Consider the following 19,186-nt stretch of genomic DNA (forward strand, 5'->3'; position numbering starts at 1 on the left):
CTGGAGGGTCAGCTATGAGTTGGTTCTGACTTGATGGTACTCAACAACAACAAAAAATTTCATGGAAGGAGATTGCCAGTCCTCCCACGTAGCAACTGGTAGATTTGAACCATATGCCTTTGAGATTGTAGTGCAGCTTCTTACCAATAGGTACCCAGAACCTCCTTGTATCTAGAGCTGCTGTTGTGTACCGTAGAAACGGGACTGACCAATAGCTGACCCTCTGGTTTTCAGAGGCAGTTGGTTGCGTGGGAGGAGATTGCCCATCCTTCTCCCACAGAGCAGCTGGTGGCCTCAAGCTGTGTGCCTTAACAGATTGCAGCACTCTGCTCTTTTTTAATCTTTCTCATGGCCATCAAGTTGGAACTGAGTCATAGCTGATCCTTCAGTAGGTTTTAGGAGGCTGTAAATTGCACGAGAGAAGATTGCCCATCTCTACCATGAAGCAGTGGTATACTTGAACTTTTCTTCACTGTTTAAAATTCTTTTGAAACTGGGTCAAAATGAACTGGATTCAGGATTTTATAAGAGGCTCAGAAGTTTCTAAGAAGAATTCAAATCTGCCCTCCAGTCTTGAGTATGGAAGAAGGGGGCACCCTTGATAAGTTTTGAGCAGGTCTGAAGTCCAGTGATAGACAGATGTGACAAGCTATGCCAGCCAGGAATCTTCTGCAGGTGGGCTCCCTCCCCTCCTATGCTCCTATGGCCCTTGCCGATTCATTGAATACTGTGATCTGCCCAGTATATCCTATCCCTTCTGATGTAAAGAACCCTGGTGGTGTGGCAGGGCTTCTAACCAACGGATTGTGGCTTGACTATTCAGCCCCTTGGGGAAAAAGATAAAGGTGTCTGCTCTCAGACTTAGACCCCCGGGAGCCCAGTGTTGGACCTCTACGAGTCAGAATGGAGCCAGTGACAGTGGACTTTTTTAGTGTGGGCTGCTTTAGTGATAAGTTGTGCTGCCACCCTCATGGCATACAGTTTGAACCCACCAGATGGGCAATCTGCCCTGTTATGTCTGTCTCAGAGTAACTGCTGGAGGGCAGCTGTAGGTCAGTTCCCACTGGAAGGTATATAAAACAGCAGCTTTGTTTTCAATTCATTCTGACATGCTACACATTTCCATTTAGTCTTTGTGCTGCCTGCCTTGAAAATGCTGTAAAGGTGGACTTTGCCCCTTATTCTAAGTAAATTCACTCTCCTCAAGTCCATTCTCATTCAGCTGACTTTCTTGCTTGTTTCTGAGGCTGTACATCAAAAGAGGCTGCCCATCTTTGTCCTGTGGAGCCACTGGTGGCTTTGGACCACCGGAGCCACCTCCAGGGCCTGTAGATTAGCAGTGCAATTTACTGTGGACTGTGTCACCAGAATGCCTTTAGAACCAATCCATAGCTGACCCTCCAGAGGGTTTTTGGAGGCAGTAAATCACATGGGAGGCGATTGCCCATGTTTCTCCCATGGAGTTGCTGGTGGGTTTGAACTGTGTTCTTTTGCCTTGGCAATACAATTCCTTACGACTAAGCCATCAGAACTCTCCGAAGGCACCAGAGCTTCCGTGTTGTAATAGTCATACTTTAAGTATTTGAGGAATGAAGGAATCTATCCATCTCACATACTTTGGGCATGTGGCCAGGATAAAAGGTAACACCTTCACTGTGGCCCTTGAAGCCCCATCTGGCTGCCATCATCTCTCTGCTCTTCTTGGCCCTCACTGTGGGAAGGTTTTCTCTCTGCTCAGGCAAGCATTGGAGAGGAAGCTTTAACAAGGTCCAGGCCGGAGAGGATGGACAGGACTAAGGGTAGGGAGAGGAGACACGTTTCAGAAAGCTATTGTGGTTACTAAATGAAAACTTGGATTTCCATTCTTTCATTGTTGTACATTTTCCTCCGTACCCACTCCAGTTCAATTTTCTCTTTAAAAAGATTCTTTCATTGTTGCACAGTTAACTAAACTCCCTTTCCCTGCCCCCTAGTCCACTTTTCTATGCAGCTTTTATTCTGGACTGTTGTCATGCAAATAATACCTAATCATATATTTCTATTAGACAGTTCTTTCCTCATCTATTTGAATGCAATGTTCATTATTTATCCCCTCTTTTCCTTTTTTTTTAAATTGAGATTTTAATAGACGTTTGGAGAACTTGGATTTCCATTAATTGTTGCACATTTTCCTCCCTAGCCACCCCTCCCTCCAAGTTAGCTTTTCTCTTTTGGGGGGGGGGAAATTACTTCATTGTTATACAATTTCCTCCAATCCACTTTACTATGCAGCAGTTATTTTGGCCTCTTATCATGAAAGTAATACCAAATCATATTCCTTTTAAACAGTTTTTCTCCCTCATCTGTTTCAATGCAGTGGATGTTATTTATCCCCTCTTTTCTTAGTTTCCCTCTAACCCCAAAGTCAGACCTCTTTTATAACAGTGGCATCATGCAGTATTTGTCCTTTTATGACTGATATTTCACTCAGCATAATGTCCTCCAGGGTCACCCATTTTGTATAATATGAGTTCCTTGTTTTTCAGTGCTTTGTGGTATTCCATTGTCTGACTATACCATAGTTTTCCTACCCATTCATTTATTGGTGGGCATTTGGGTTGTTTCCATCTCTTTTCTGTTGTGAATAATGCAACAATAAACATGAATGTGCATTAAAAAAAAAAAGAATTCCCATGCTATTCACACTTCTGACCAACTGAATACAAGTTTTGGGGTTCTCATGGCCCAAAAAGGCCAATAATTCACTAGAAAAACCAGTAGAATTCTCAAAACACTATATAATTATTAGAGTTATCAAAGAAAAATTATATTTTTCAATAATAGAAATTGATTAAAGTTTATTTACTATAAGAATGAATACACACTGGTTGCTATAAGGCAGAAGTTAAGCAAGTCACAAATGTTGAGCTTCTCCAAACTTCTGTGCTGCTCCATTATTTCCAGAATCAGCAGCTCCCCTAACTGCTCAGTGCTCTTCCTGCCATCATTGTTTACCAGCTCCCTGCAATGTCTCCGAGAATCCATGCAGTTAGACTATGGGGTTTATTAGAGAAGTAACAGATTACAATGCAGGATCACAACTCTGGTGTGTAAAGTTTAGTGTTAAAAATGGCATTCCTGGTCATTGAATTTGAGTTTACCATGTAGATAGGTGGAAATATGAGGATAGGGATTGGCTACTCTCACCAATGCACAAGGGGATTAACTAATCTCGCCATTAAATTGTTTCCAGCAGCAGAATGAGAGAAACTTCACCACCAACAAAGAAGAAAGAGAATGTAATGTGTTCTTCAGGGCCAGAGACCCTTGTACCAGCGAGAGTAGAGTCTATGGGAGCAACGGGCATAGCAGCCACAGCAGAGAACCAGAGACCTGATTTAACATGGGACCTTGGGATTGCAACATCACTGGCATTGGAGATAAGTCTTTGCCCAAGTTTATGGCACAACTGAGTGTGGGGGTCATAATTCTCAGGACTGAGAACTTTGTAACATTCCCCTAAAGCTGTGAGACTCAAGGCTGAGACACTTCTGAGCACATTTTGGAAGCTATACTGACTGTATTCTGCTACAAACCAAATTATAACCTTTGACCTGACCTACCCGATATGGTTCTGCAAATTAGTCAGAACAATATTTTAGGCATATTGCTAGGAGGGGTTATTCCTTGAAAAGGGGCATGATACTTGAAGGGTGGAGGGTCAGCAAAGGAGAAGAAGACCTTCTACCAGGTGGATTGAAAGAGTGACTACTGCAATGGGCTCTCGTGGGTCAGTAAGTGTGATGATGGCACAGGACAGGACTGAGTTCAAAGCTTTTGTTCATAAAGTCTTTATGTGTCTTACTCAACTCATGGCACCTAACAACAACAACATAGTTCTGTGTGGTCTGTGAGCTATTGCATCAGATTTTGGACCCTACTACTGAAGTAGTAAGATTGGTATTGAGATGAGTAGAAAGGATGCAGGAGCTTGGCAAGTCTGACCACATGGGAATGGTTTTGTGTTGTTGATGCTGTTGGTGGAGACAGTTCTCTTTTGTGAAGTTGGTGAAGGTCAGGCGTGGCCATCCCCACACAGCCCTTGCTTTGTTTATAACAACCAGCTCAGAAGTAGCAGGAACAACTCAAGACACAGGTCTTCCCTCGGAACAACTACTTCTTGACTAATCACTCCTAAGCCCTACTCAGGGCCTGGCTTCTGATGAGTCCTTCTCAGACAAGTACTACAGCTCTTAGCCAGATGGACAGGCCCCACTGCAGTCGTCTCAGACTGTTCTCCCTTCAGGACTTACAGTCTCAGAAACCTGATGCCCAGAGGAGTTAGAAATGACTCAACAAACACCACAGTGGGTTTGGTTTTTGATCTTGGTTTCCAGGAACTTGGGACAAAGTCAAATTATTGAGTAAAGTAAATTCTTACCATACAGGTTGTCTCATCCTTCCCTCTGTTAGGTTAACAATGCAGTCGTTATCTTACTTTTATAGTTCTGCTTTTAATGCTTTGTTGTGCTTCTGTATGTACCTAGGCAAGAATTTCTCCAGAAAGAATATCCAGGAGTGAATTTCTAGATCACATATTATCCCGGCACTTAATTTCAGTAAGTACTGCCAGACCATCTACCAGGATAGCTATGGCTGTTCACAGTCTCACCAGAACTATAAAAAGGGTCTCTTGGTCATATCCTTACCAGTATGTGGCACTACCAATCTGATAGTATCTCATTTTTCCTTTATTTTGCATTTTTTATATGAAAGGGGAAAAATTAACTGGCATTTCACTTTGATTTTAAAGCATTTCTTTTTCTCACACATGAAATCAAACAAGGTTAATAATACCTGACTCAATCTGCAAAAGCATTGATTTTTTTTTCTACCAGAAACTGATCTGCAGTGTTATAAATGTGTCTTTTCCAGCTAGAAAACAGTGGTTATTATTGTTATGTTGTTAAATGTCATTGAATACAGCAACCCTATGAACAATAGATCAACACAGCCCCATCCTGTGCCATCCTCACCAGCTCTCCACGTTCAAGTTCCTTGTTCCAGTTGTTGTGCAAACCCTTCTCCTTGAAGTTCTTTCTCTCTTTTGCAAAATTTAATGGGAAAAGATGGTGGGTTTATTTCTTTTTCATTTCAAGAAGTTTCAAAGCTGCTACCCACTAAGCTGGGTTGCTAGCTGCCTACTGCTGTCATAACAGAGATGTCAAGTAGATAGCAAGTGAATGGTATAAATAGAAATTTCTTTTCTTAATATTTATAAAGTTAGAGGTCCAAATCCAGGGTATTGCCTCTAGAGAAAACCTTTTCCTCTGTCAGCTTTGAAGGAAAACCCTTGTATCCTTCAGTATCTGCAGGCTAAATGCTCCTTGGACTTTTCAATATGTCTTAACCTTGTCCTGTGTCAAGGACTTCCCTGCACATGCCTGGGTCTGAAGGATGCACTCCACTCCCGGCAATTCTTTGTTGTTGAAACTGAGATCCCCTTTCTCTGCTTGCCTTTCTTTCCACTTTTGTGAGGTAAAAAATATTACAGACGAAAATGACATGATATCTGATCAGGGCTGTGACTAAGGGTGATGCATCCAAAACTTAACCCTCTTACACCTGTTTGACTTATCCAACCATGGAAGACCTTTACATCACAACCACATTACATCCATTGCATACATATATTTTGTGGAGACGTAATTAAATCCATGCCATGAAAGACTACTAAATCTTTAAGAGACATCTTTTAATGCTAATTCAGTAATCATTAAATTTTGGTTACCATGGAAATTTATTCTCCCTAAGAAAAAATATTCCCAGATTCTGTGAAAAAAAAAACTTCTTTATTCTATGTTAGGAATTATGTGCCTTCGATATGTAAATTTCTTACTAAATTATGAAACAATCCAATATTATTGCTTTGAGCCAATTCAAAGATTTATTTTTAACAATAGTGACTGATCTATTCTGAGCCACTTGTTAGAAGCAAAATTATCTCTGCATACATGTAGAATGACTGCCTGGATAAACTTTAAGTTTCTTGAGCTTTGATTATTTTTTTTAAATGGTTAATATTTAATTTGAAGATGTCATCTATTTTTTGACAACTCAAATTTTTCCTTGTATTCATTGCCTTTATATATGGTTTACCCACTTGTTTGTTAGGTTTCCTTAATTTACTTTGTCGATTGTCCATACCTAGATCAATTCTCTTAAAACCTCCTGGAGGGTCAGCTCTAAGCTGATTCCAACTCAACAGCACATAGCCACATTATGACTTGACTCCAACTCGTAATTATCCACAATCTGTGTCAGAATAGTACTGAGTTTTGTAGAGTTTTCAATGGCTGGTGTTTTGGAAGTAGGTCTCCAGGCAACAACAACAATCAATAGATGCTATTAACATTCTTAGCAAGCTATCCTAGTCCCTTGATGGGCCACAAACACTTCACATTTGAGTAGTCCTATACCTAGACCAAGAAGCTATTGTCCTAAGAGAGCAAGGAAACACCAGCTGCTTTAAAATCAGGAAAAGTGTGCATCAGGGTAATATCCTTTCTCCATATCCTTTAAATCTGTATGATGCACAAATAATTCCCAAAGCCTGACTCTGTAAAGAAGAAAGTGGTATCAGGTTTGAAAGAAGACTCATCAACAACCTATGTTATGCAGATGACACAACTTTGATTGCTGAAAGTGAAGAAGATATGAAATGCTTGATTCATATTACCAAGGATTATAGCCTTTGGTATGAATTCATCTCAACATCAAGAAAACAAAAGTGTTCACTACAAGACCAACAGTCAACATTATGATAGGTGGAGAAAGAATTGGAGCTGTCTATTATTTCATCTTGCTTGGATCAACAATCAACACCCTTGGTGCCAGAAGTTAGAAAATCAAGAGACATATTGCACTGGGCTAGTCTGCTATCAGGGATCTCTCTAAAATACTTAAGAGCAATGATGTCATTTTGAAGACTAAAGTACACCTGATCCATGCCATGGTCTTCTCAATCACTTGCTATGCATTAGAGAGCTAGATAATGAATAAGGATGACAATAAGGATTAATTGATGCCTGTAAGTTTTGGTGTTGGAGAAGAGTACTGAATATTGAGTACTGACCATCCCATGGATTACCAAAAGAACAAACAGATATGTTTTGGAGAAAGTGTAAACAGAGTGCTCCTTGGAGGCAAAGATGGTGAAGCTTTGTCTTTCATACTTTAGATATGTAGCTAGATAAGGTCATTTTTTGGAGCGGGACATGATGCTTAGAAAGATGGGACATCAGTGAAGAAGAAAAAAACCATCAATGAGATGGATTGACATGGTGACTTCAGCAATGGGTTCTAGTGTGTCGGATATGAGAATAACACAGGGTAGGGCAGGGTTCACATCTGCTGTTCATAGGGTCATTATGAGTTATACTTGACTCAACAGCACCTCACAATAATGACAATGAAGAAGAATGTGGCGAGAGGATTAAAGGAAGACTCATCAATAACTTGTGTTATACAGATGACACAATCTTGCTTGATTAAAGTGAGGAGGACTTGAAATGCTTGCTGCAAAAGATCAAGGACTATATTCTTTAATATGAATTCTATCTCAACATCAAGAAGACAAAAATACTTTCCACTTGATCAATAAGTAACATTTTGATAGATGGAGAAAAAATTGATATTTCAGATGATTTCTAAAAAGAACACAATGCTATAAATAAAAGCAATCAGAAAACAAAAAAGACTCTCAAAAATAAAACAATTGGATGCTAAATTAAAAAATTAAAGGAACTTCTGAAAAGTAAAATTTACAAAATTTTCCAGGAAAATGAACAAAACAAAAGAGCTGCCACAATATGAGAACGTAGATACTCAAAGTTAGGAGAAATTCTTTTTTTCCCCTTGAACTCATGCTCTCCCAAGGAGGGCTCCCATCCAGCCCTTATCCAATCCTCCCCAGGAAGTGAAGACTGACTCACCAACCGTGTTCTCTAGCACCTCGGGTTGATCTTTGTATTTACTTGATTTGAGAACATCCTTTGTCATCTTCCTTACTGCAGGAAGGCCTGCTTTGCTTAGACTTGCCTGTGACTAGGTAGACGCACCAAGTTGTGCCAAGAAATCTGGAGGACAACCACTTGGCCAACTGATTGGAAGAGATCCATATTAGTTCACATTCTAAGGAAAGGTAAACCAACAGACTACAGAAATTATTAAACAATGTCATTAATATCAAATGCAAGCAGGATTCTGCTGAAGATTATCAAGAAATGACTGAAACAGCACATCAACAGAGAACTGCCTGATATGCAGGTTGTGTTTAGAAGAGGCCATGTTACTAGGGATATTTCAGCTAACATCAGATGGGTCTTGGCTGAAAGCAGGAAGTACCAGAGGAATGTCCATCTGTGTTTCATTGATTTTGCAAAGGCGTTTGACTGTGTGGATCACAACAAACTGTGGCTGACTCTGAGAAGAATGAGAATCTCAGAACATTTGACTGTGCTTATGTGAAATCTATACTTGGACGAAGAATCAGTTGTCAGAGTAGAGCAAGGAAGCACTGAATGGTTCACAATTGGGAAGGGTGTACGCCAGGGATATGTCCTAGCTCTATACCTTTTCAATCTATATGCAGAACAGATCATCCAGGAGGCTGGGCTCCATGAGGAGGAGTGTAGATTGGAGGAATACTCATCAACAACCTGCCTTATGCTGATGAGACAAACCTGCTTGCTGGAACTGAGGAGGACCTGAAGCACTTGCTGCAGAAGGTCAAGGACTGAAGCCTTCAATATGGATTGAAGTTCAACATCAAAAAAAACAAAATTGGCCACTGGGCAGATTGGCAGCAGTATGATAGATAGTGAAGAGATTGAGATTGTTAACAGCTTTAGTTTGCTTGGTTCCACAATCAACAGTCTTCATACCAGCAGCCAGGAAGTCAAAAGACAAATTTCATTGGGAAAGTCAGCTGTCAGGGACATCTCCAGAGTCAACGAGGTCAGTCTGGAGACTAAGGTGCTCCTGATCCAGGCCATAGTCTTCGCAATTACTTGCTATGCATCAGAGAGCTGGACAATGACTAGGGATAGAAAGAGAATCAATGCCTTTGAGCTGTGGTGCTGGAGAAGAATATTGAATATACCATGAACTTCCAGGAGAACAAACAGGTTCATTCTAGAGAGGGTGAAAGCAGGCTGGTCCTTGGAGACAAGGATTCTGAAGCTTCGTCTGATGTACTTTGGGCATGTTGCAAGGAGGAACCAGTCCTTGGAGAGGGATATTATGCTTGGAAGGATGGAGGGACAGCGCAAGACAGGAAGACCCTTGATGAGATGAATTGGGGAATGAGGAGGTTGACATAGGACTAGAGCAGGTTTCAGGACTATTGTTCATAGAGTCTCTATGAGTCACAAGCGACTCAGCGGCACATAACAATAACACCTCATTCTTTAGTTAAATATTACCAAGACATTTTGAAAAATCCTCCTTTATTACTTTCTTTATTACTTGTCAACAATAAAGTTAATATCACAATGTTCATTTATCTTTGTATAGTGTTCTCAACTGGTTTCAAATTTAAGAGTAAAAAAAACAGTAGTTCGTTTTTATTGCTGTTGAGACAGTTTCTATCTGTAGAAGCCCATGTGTAACAGAGACAGAAGCTATGGTTGCTTCCACATCAAGAAAACAAAAATCCTCACCACTGGAACAAGAAGCAACATCTTGATAGATGGAGAAAAGATTGAAGTTGTCCGCAACTTCATTTTAGTTGCCTCCACAGTCAACACCATTGGCAGTAGCGGTCAAAAAAATCAAAAGATGTTACATTGGGAAGATCTGCTGTCAAGGACTTCTCCAAAGGCCTAGAGCTGAACTCTGCCCCATCCTGCTCCATCCTTACCAGCTCTGATATATTTGAGCTGATGGTCCGCCAAGAGAACAAACAGGTCTGTGCTGAAGAGGATGAAACCAGGTTGCTCTTGAAGTCCATCTGACCTATCTGGGACATGTTGCCAGGAAGGACCTATCCATGGAGAAGGACATCATGTTTGGAAGGGTGAAGGGTCAGCACAGGAGAGGAAGACCCTGGATGAGATGGATTGACACAGTGACTGTGGCAATAGGAGCAGGTGTGTCAGAGACAGTGAGGTTGGCTCAAGATAGGGCAGAGTTCAGAGCTATTGTTCATAAGGTCGCTATGAGCCGTATTCAACTCAAAAGCACATAATAACAACAATATTGTTACAGTCACTGTGCCAATCTACCTTATTAAGGGTCTTCCTCTCTTTCTCTGACCCTCCTCCACCTTTACAGCATGATATCTTTTTCCAAAAGCTTGTCCCTCCTGATAACATGCCCAAAGTATGTCTTTGTCTTCCTAAATTGTCTAAATCAAGAAGTTCCAATGAAATCTGTTCACCAGGGGTGAACCTGCTGATATGTAAAATTCTGCTGGCATAGCTTTCAATATCATAGCAGCATACACAAACCACCACAGTACAAGAAAATGACAGTCATCTTTTTTTAACGAATCCTAAAATCTTCACAGGTAATACAGAAGATAAGTCTGGAGAATTGTCATCCAACTAATAAGAGTTCTAGGTGATAAAACAAAGACAAAGGGAAAAATTATCAGTACAGGAACACAATAAAATAACATAAGAACTTTATTCAGGATTACAAGGATGGCCCCTAGCAACAATAATAACAACAGTAATTGATGGTCTGTTCCACAGTCAGCCACTTGGCTTGGTTTTGATTGTTGGTATTGAACTTCTCCGATAATTCTTTCCATAGCTGTATTTCATTTGGTTCCTGTATAGTATATCAATCAGGTGAGGTCCATGTGTATATTTGCTGTTTGTGTTTTTCTTTTAAAGGTATTTGTGGGGGGTCTTGGGGTCTTTTTTCTCTACTAGTTTAACTTTTTTTGTTGTTGTTGTTCAGACATTCCTCTAGGTCATATAGCCCTGATGTACAAGTTGCCGTCCCACAGTCACTTGTGGTTGCTGTGAGGCTGAACACTGTGACACAGATGTGTCAAATGTGTTAATGGTTGGCTACCCAATGCGGGCTGAGAATGGGGTGGAGCTCCCTGATTGAACAAGCGTGGAAGGAGGAGTGGCATCCACTTCCATAATAGCTTGCCTCCAGGAAACCCTATGAACTTGGAGAGAGGATGAAAGGCACCCAAGCGTCAAGGACTCTCCTTCATAGGGTCGCTATGAGTCGCCTGCGACTCGATGGCACTTAACAACAACAACAACAGTTTAACTTTTAAAGGTATTTGTGATTAATAAATTAATGGTTGTTGAGGGGGAAAGAGATGACTAAATAGAATTAATTGAAAAATAGCCCACAACAAACTATGTATTGTTGTTGATTGCCACCGAGTTGATGACAACTCATAGTGACCCTGTGAACAAAAGACCTATAACTATCTATAATATTCTATAACTATGGTCGTTTCTCCAAGTTCATAGAGTTTCCATAGGCATGTGGTTTAGGAGGTGGATGCCACTTATACCAAGATAAAATTTAGAATATTAAAGATAATGAGAAGATGTTAAAGCAACCGAGTGGGAGTGGGAGAAATCACTTACAAAGAAACAAGAAATAGAATGGTTTCTGTTTCCAACTTTTCAGTTGTAACGCTGAGCACTTGGGACAACTGATGCCTTCAAAACCCCCACAGGAAACAATTTTCAACCTAGAATTGTGGAGCCAGATGATTAGTCCCGTAAGAGGGTGGAATGCAGGACTTTCAGACACACCCGTGCTCCCTATACTCTAATGAGCCTTGATGATGCAGTAGTTAAGGCTTGGCTGCTAGCAGAAAGGTCAAAGGTTCTAGCCCAATTCATGGGGTAAAGATGTGTTAGCTGTTTCTATAAAGACTATGGCCTAGAACCCTGTAGAGGAGCTCTGCTCTGTCCTGCATGGTCACTAAGAGTCGGAATCAGCTTACAGGAACAAGATACCCACATATCATCACTTCTTCAGCTTGGCTGTGGTGGCTTGCATATCACAAGCTATGTCACCATGTCCAAACTCCAGCAGAGTCACCATGATAGACAGGTTTCAGCAGAGCTTCCAGAGTAAGAAGAAAGGCGTGGTGAGCCGCTTCCAAAATCTAGCCCAGGAAAGCTTAAGGGAGTACAGCAGAACATTGTCCGAGTGCTAGAAGATAGGCCTCCCAGGACGGAACATATTCAAAATGTACGCACTGACCAAAACAACAGAATTGAGCATGTCAGCAACAACCCTGAAAATGGTGCAGGACCAAGCAACACCTTGTTGTGTTATGCATGGGATTACTGTGTGAGAGGCATTTTAATAGCAGGTAACAACAAAGACCCATTTCATGTTGTTGTTGTTGTTGTTGTTGTATTATGACTCATAGCTGACCCTCCAGTGGGTTTCCAGAGGCTGTAAGTCACATAGGAAGAAACTGCTCATCCTTCTCCCACAGAGCAGCTGGTGGTTTCAACCATGTGCCTTTCAGATAGATAGCAGTGCAATTCTTTATTACTGACTATAAAAAGTGAGGAAACGATCCAAACAAGGTATATAGGAGAACATATCCATATGAGCCTTTTTTTAATTAAGTAGATTTTACTCTGTTCTTTTTTTCTGTCAGATAGAAAAAGAGCTGCGAGAGAGAAATAAAGAAACTGGTCCCAAGAAACGAACAGGCCTTTTTTTATCAAGTGGTCTAAGAGGGACATCAGGTGATCAATCGCTCAGAGAGAAGATGAGAATGGCGTGCAGACAGACAACTGGCGTGCAGTTTCCCCTTATGGGGCTGTTAAGGAGGTTGAGAGGGGATAGTAGTTGGCTCAGGAATTTGGGGGAAGGGGTCCTGTTAGATTGTGATCAGGCCCAGGGCCTTCTCAGCATCTGGTCATCTGCCTTACTAAGTATAAATAGTCAGGTCTTATCGAGACACAGCCAGGCCTGGGACCACATATTCAGGGTAGACTGTAACATATAGAACTGTAACATTCTTCCTCCAGTTTCTGCTTAGGGGACAACTTGGTTTCTTATCAGACTGACAAGTAAAATTCCAGAGTTTGTCTTAAAAATGGAGAGTAGAAAAAAAAATAATGGAGAGTAGAATTTGTCACCATGAAGAAGAAAGAGTCTAAAGAAGAGAGGAGTGCCTCGCTAAATAAAAAGCTAATATGTGGAGACTCACAAGGGAGACCTGAATGGCATTCATAACTCTTTCTGTGGAGAAATGAGCTCTTTTATGTGGGGTGTTTTGTGGTTGGGTTTTTTGTTTGTGGTTGGTTTTTTTTTCTCCTTAGTTATTTGGGGGGGAAAACAGCTTAAGAAATTTTTCCTGTAAACTCTGAGGAATTAGTTGCCTTTGTCCTAGTTTTCTATGCCAGATAGTTGTTGATTTGTCTAGATTAAATTATATTTTCTGGGCAAACTGTTCTTGATGCTTTGTCTGCATCCTGATTGCCATGCACCTTGTAGAGAAAATTCAATACATTATGCAAATATCTGTGATCCCAGTGGTCAGTTTATGGTGTCCTGCTGGGAGGGTCATGATGTGACCTCATGGCAAGAAGCTGTGCTGCCATCCCCAAGGCATGTGGTTCAAGGCCACCAGATGCTCCGTAGAAGAAGGATGGACAATCTCCTCCTGTGCCATTAACTGCCTCTGAAAAGCTGCCTGAAGCTCAGCTGTGGGTCGGTTTTGACTCTATGGTTCACAACAAGAACATACAGAGTTTAGGGAGCTTTGGTGGCTTGTTGTTATTGTTATGTGTCATCAAGTCAACCATGACTCATAGTGACCCTATGCACAACAGATCTGAACCCTACCCTATCCTGAGCCAATCCCACTGTCTCCAACACATCCACCCCATTACTCCAGTCGCTGTGTCTATTCATCTTATGCAGGGTCTTCCTCTCCTGCTCTTGCCTCCATCCTTCCAAGCACGATGTCCTTCTCCAAGAAACATGCCCAAAGTATGTGAGATAGAGCTTCAAAATCCTTGCCTCCAAGGAGCCGCTTGATTTCACCCTCTACAGGAGAGAACTGTTTGTTCTCTTGGCAGTCCATGGCATGTTGAGTACTCTTCTCCAGCACCATAACTCAAAGGCATCGATCCTTCTTCTATGGCTTGGTGGTAAGGAATTGCAGTGGCAACCCAAAAACACAAAATTAGAATCCAAGGGAAAAAGATGGGCGATCTCCTTCCATGGGATTTACCACCTTTGAAACCTGCTGGAAGGTTGGCTATGGGTCATTTCTGACTCGGTGACACACAACAACATAATGGGGTTTATTTAGATCTATTGTTCATAGGGCCATTGTGAATCACAACCGACTGAACTGCATCTAACAGTAGCAATATAGTTATATTTACAGGCAGCCTCACAAAGACTTGTTTCTGATGGGGAAAAACTTCCCCACTGGGAGCAAACAGAAGCAGAAGGAAGAGAAGAAAAGCAAGCAGACAGGGGAGGAAGCTTCCTAATAGAGCTATAACACTGACAACAGAGAAGGAAAGGGCCTTAGCTCCAGGGGAAACCTGTGTGGTCCAGAGGAGCTAAGCAAGCTCTCCTGCATTGAAGGGGGGTACTCCACCTACATACTTGCTTATCCTTTCTAAACAAACCCACACCAGTCAATCCCTTCCCTCACTGAGGCCTAGAATACAGATCTTTACACACCCCACCTCACTTCTTACAACTTTCCGTTTTCCTAGACTCATGCTTCCTACATCACATCATCCAGTTAGTAATGGGTATTTTTAGCTCTTTCTCCTTCTTTGAAGTCACCCCACAGCAGCAAATGAAGGTCTGTATTTACCAGCAGGCTTTGCTCCATCATTAAGGTAGACTCCAGTTTGAGGAGGCAACCCTGGAGCAGCTTCCAAGCTGAGGGTTTCACCTTCATTCATTTTATCAGACAATGTTCTACTGCTATTCATGGGATTTTTTAGACCCATTAAAGAGATGTAAATCAAAATAGCAATGAAACATTATCACACCCCAGGAATAACAGCAACACTCAACAAGACGGAAAACAACCAACGCTGGTAAGAGGGTAGAGATATTGTAATTTATATATTCCACTGTTTGGGACTGTAAGAAGGCACAATTCTGGTGGCTTAATGGTAAGGAATCGTGCTGCCAACCCAAAGGTATGCAGCTCTAATCCATCAGCTGCTCTGTGGGAAAAAGATAGGCAATCTCCTTCTGTGTGATGTATTGCCCCCAAAAACCCACTGGAGAGTCAGCTATGGGTCAGTTTGACTCAAGAATACACAACAGCAACTATGGGAAACAGTATGATTCTTGCTTAGCAAGCTGGAAATAGAAATACCATTTGATCCAGCAATCTCACTACTACGTATATATCCCAAAGAAATAAGATCTGAGTTCCAAACAGATAAATGCGCATCCATGTTCCCTGTGGCATATTTATAATGTCTAAGAGATAGAAACCACCTACCTGGCCACCAACAGATGTACAGATAAATAGATCATTGTATATGCATACATTGGAATACTAAGCAAAGTTAGAGACGAATGAAGAGTTTGTGAAATGCTGAATAACATGGATGTAAGCCTGGAGGACATTATGCTGAATGAATTAGATGAGTTGTGAAAGGATAAATATTGTATGAGTCCATTCTTATTAAAAAGTTAAGAAAAAAACCTTACACATAGAATGAAATATTCTTTGATGGCTACCATGGATGGGGGAGAATCAGTAATTAGATAATAGACATATAGTAGTGACTGGAAGTGATTGGGAAGGTTATTGCAAAATAAGGAACAATTAGAATAATGTAATTAATGAAAAGGAGAGTTGTGAACGAATTCTAGACAACATTGCATATTCAATCCCATCTTACAAATATTAATAAGTGGATACATATGCACACAGGCAAGACTAACAGTTATGGGCAAGTAAAAGACAGTGCACTAATGATCAGACGTAAGTCTGGCAGATGATATGTCTGAATATTTCTAAGTGCTACAACTATATCCATGTATAAAGTAGAGTTATCAAGGGACAAAATGATGTAAAATCCTAAACCACAACCAAACAAAATTAGATTCAGTGACTGGGGTAATGGGGATAGGTGTGTTGGAGGCAGTGAGATTTTCACAGGATAGAGAAGGGTTTAGGGCTCTTGTGCATTGGATGGCTATGAGTCGCAGACAACTCAATGGCACATAACAACAACCACCACCATAAACACTTTCAGGAAATATGTCAATGGTCATGGGGCCTCGGTCTTGTGAGACACCAAGGCCAACTGCCATAACATAGCCCACAAAGACATTGATGAATCTCATCTGGGGTCACCTGCGAGAGACTATCTATAGGGTAACCAACCACTCATTGGTGGCTCGTGTCTAGAGTAGAGAGTGAAGAAAAGCAAAGACAATGGAAATAATTAATCCTGCTGAACTATCTGGAAAGGATATAATAGAAGGTTTGTGTAGGGTGAGAAATAAATGTAGAACAAAACTCGGAATTATAAATAAAGGCCAGGCTTGCTGATCTGATAGAGACTGATGAAACCCAGAGTATGGTCCTTAGTCTACTTGGAGCCCAGAACTGAACTCACCCCTATTGATCAATTTTCATGGAAAATGTGTAAGATGAACAATAAAACCCAGGGAAATATTCCATCCTGAGAACCATCGACCATACACAATCAATACGGCAGCACATACCCAGGGATAAAGCTCAACAGTCAAGAAGGGTGAGGATAGAAGGATGCATGGAAGCAAGAACCAGAGTGCTGTCATCGTGTAAAGAGTATAATCATGTCATAAAACAGAGTAAGAAGGGTTGACTAGAACACCAATCTGCTCTGCAAACTTTCATTCAAATCACAAATACATAAATAGAAGGCTATAACAATTGAAAGTGACTTTGATTTGGGGATCTCTCCTTTTCTCTTGCTCCTGTGTTCTTGTCCTTGAGGACGGCAGCGCCACCGTGTGGTCATCAACTGCTCTGCGCACCAAGTCAATAGGAAAGAGATTTCACTCTCCACCGCCTATCTACTTTTTTCTTTAATATATTATTTCTCTCTTCAAAGGAGTCCCTGGGTGATACAGTTGGTTAAAGTGCTCTGCTGCTGACTGAAACCTTGGAGGTTCAAGTTAAGTGCTTCAGGAGAAAGACCTGGTGATCTACTTTCAAAAAATCAGCTGTTGAAACTCTATGGGGCATCATTCTACTCTGATACACATGGGTCACCGTGAGTTAACGTTGACTTATAGTCCAGCAGTCACTGATCTCATTGCAAAATTGGAAAACAAGGTTGCAGTGGGTCAGAAAATTTTCCTAAACAGAAGGCTCCATTTTCATGCTGTTGGGTTGTCCCTCTTGGGAGTGAGTCAAAGACAGCAGCCCCTTCCATCAGCCATTACTGTGGAGCACTGCATTTCAAGTAACCCCAAGTGTCCTTGTATATGGTATTTCTCTTAGCATCACTTTGTAGAAGCTTGGCTTGACAAACAACCAAAGTGAATCTTCTGTAGGTTTCTGTAAAGATTAGATGCAAGACTATGTAGATAGATCATAATGTTAGAGACCCACTGTGAGTTTGTGAGACACAACCTTCAAATGGCTTTGTGGAACTCAAATTGGCCTGAGAGCACAGGACTCAAATGGAAAGACAGCTGGACCAAAAGAGAAACAGGACAGAATGGCTCCCACCCACACTCAGACCTCCTTTGCTTTCCCAGTGTGTCTCTTGCTCCTAGCAGGGGAGGAGATCTGGGCGCACTTTGTGCCTGCTGGCCCCAGCAGCCCAGAAGGGGTGGTGAGTAACTTGAGCTCCGCCAGCTTCTGTCTTCAGGGGCCCACTAGCTCCCCATGCCCTCAGCCCATGGCCATAGCTTTGAAATCTCTGACTGCTCTTGGAAGCCCAGCCCTCTCTCTCTAGACTCCAGACAAGCACTGAACACTGGCTCTCTGTTTCTGAGCTCAAATCAAATTGAGTCAGTCAGTCTTGCTCCTGGGCCCAGTCTGAGCATAACCAGCCTCCAGATCTACAACTGTTGGAGCTAAGGTTGACAACAGGTAATTCCTACTTCCTGATTCCTTCCTTTTACCCTTCCACCTTTCTCCCACCTCCACTCTGGTTTCTGGAGAAAGATGTCTTATTTCCACCCCTTGACCCCCACCAAAACTGCCCTGCCTCTGGTTCCTCTGTCAGCTGCTTGGGTGCTTGTGACCAACCTGGTAAAGAGGGTTTTGTTCTTAATTACCTTTTAATGAGGAAACATGTTGTCATTGTTAGTTGCTATCCAGTCACTGCTGACTGGCAATGAGCATAGGTACAACGGAACAAAATGTCACTGAGTCCTGATGAAAGGTCGAAGGACTGGCTAAAGGAACTTAAATTTATTTATTTACTCAAGCTGACATTTATAGGTTGCTAACAAATTCTTTGTCTGGGTGAAGTCGATAAGAGACCTGGCAAGGGATCCTTGTTCAGCTAAGAAGCCTTGTGCCTCTCCCTTTAGCTGTTGAAGTAAAATGAACACATGCAGAGATACAAAAAGGGTGTTGAAGCTCCCCACCACCACCACGCCCTGGGGAACCTGCAGGAGATGGAACTGTGACCCTGCACACTGCAACAACTGGGATGGGACACCCTTTAGCTAGATTTGGCCCAGGCTGAAGGTGCCCTGATCAGACAGACATCTAGACTTCATGGATTGAATTATGTCCTCCAAAAAGATATGTTCAAGTCCCAGCCCCTAGTACCTATGAATGTGTCCTTGTTTAAACAATATTATCAGTTAATGTGAGGTTCTACCAGAAAAGAGACACCAAGGCAAAGTAAGGCCAGCATCCAGGCAGAGAAGAGTCTGCCAGCAAGGAAAGTCTGAGGGAACCAGAGACAAGATTCTTCCCCTAGAGACTTAGAGGGACCATGGTGCGGTCAAACACCAATGTATACTTCTCCAAAATGGTGAGACATCTTGTGATTAACTTTTGTAATTGGTATTGCTTGCTGCAGAGGGTTGGGGACTGCAGCCTCCAATATGGATTGAGGCTCAATGTCAAGAAGACAAAGATTCTCACCACTGGACCAATTGGCAGCATCAGGATGGATGGTGAAGAGATTGAGATTGTACACAGCTTTAGTTTGTTTGGCTCCACAGTCAACACTTTTGGCACCAGTAG

At 41.7% G+C, this 19,186-nt stretch overlaps 1 protein-coding gene across 1 annotated transcript in view; it reads left to right on the forward strand.

Moving 5' to 3' along the window:
- Nucleotides 1–17,954, forward strand: part of LOC102850260 (mitochondrial import inner membrane translocase subunit TIM50-like) — a 20,752-nt gene extending 2,798 nt beyond the window's left edge. The window contains exons 2-3 of the mRNA XM_006899168.1: nucleotides 17,737–17,813; nucleotides 17,937–17,954. Coding sequence (XP_006899230.1) covers nucleotides 17,737–17,813; nucleotides 17,937–17,954 — 95 coding nt within the window. The remainder of the gene's footprint in view (nucleotides 1–17,736; nucleotides 17,814–17,936) is intronic.
- The last annotated feature ends 1,232 nt before the right edge of the window (nucleotides 17,955–19,186 follow it).

The sequence above is a fragment of the Elephantulus edwardii genome, unplaced genomic scaffold (assembly GCF_000299155.1).
Source record: "Elephantulus edwardii isolate Elephantulus edwardi_28Jun2011 unplaced genomic scaffold, EleEdw1.0 scaffold00246, whole genome shotgun sequence".
Classification (NCBI taxonomy): Eukaryota; Metazoa; Chordata; class Mammalia; order Macroscelidea; family Macroscelididae; genus Elephantulus; species Elephantulus edwardii.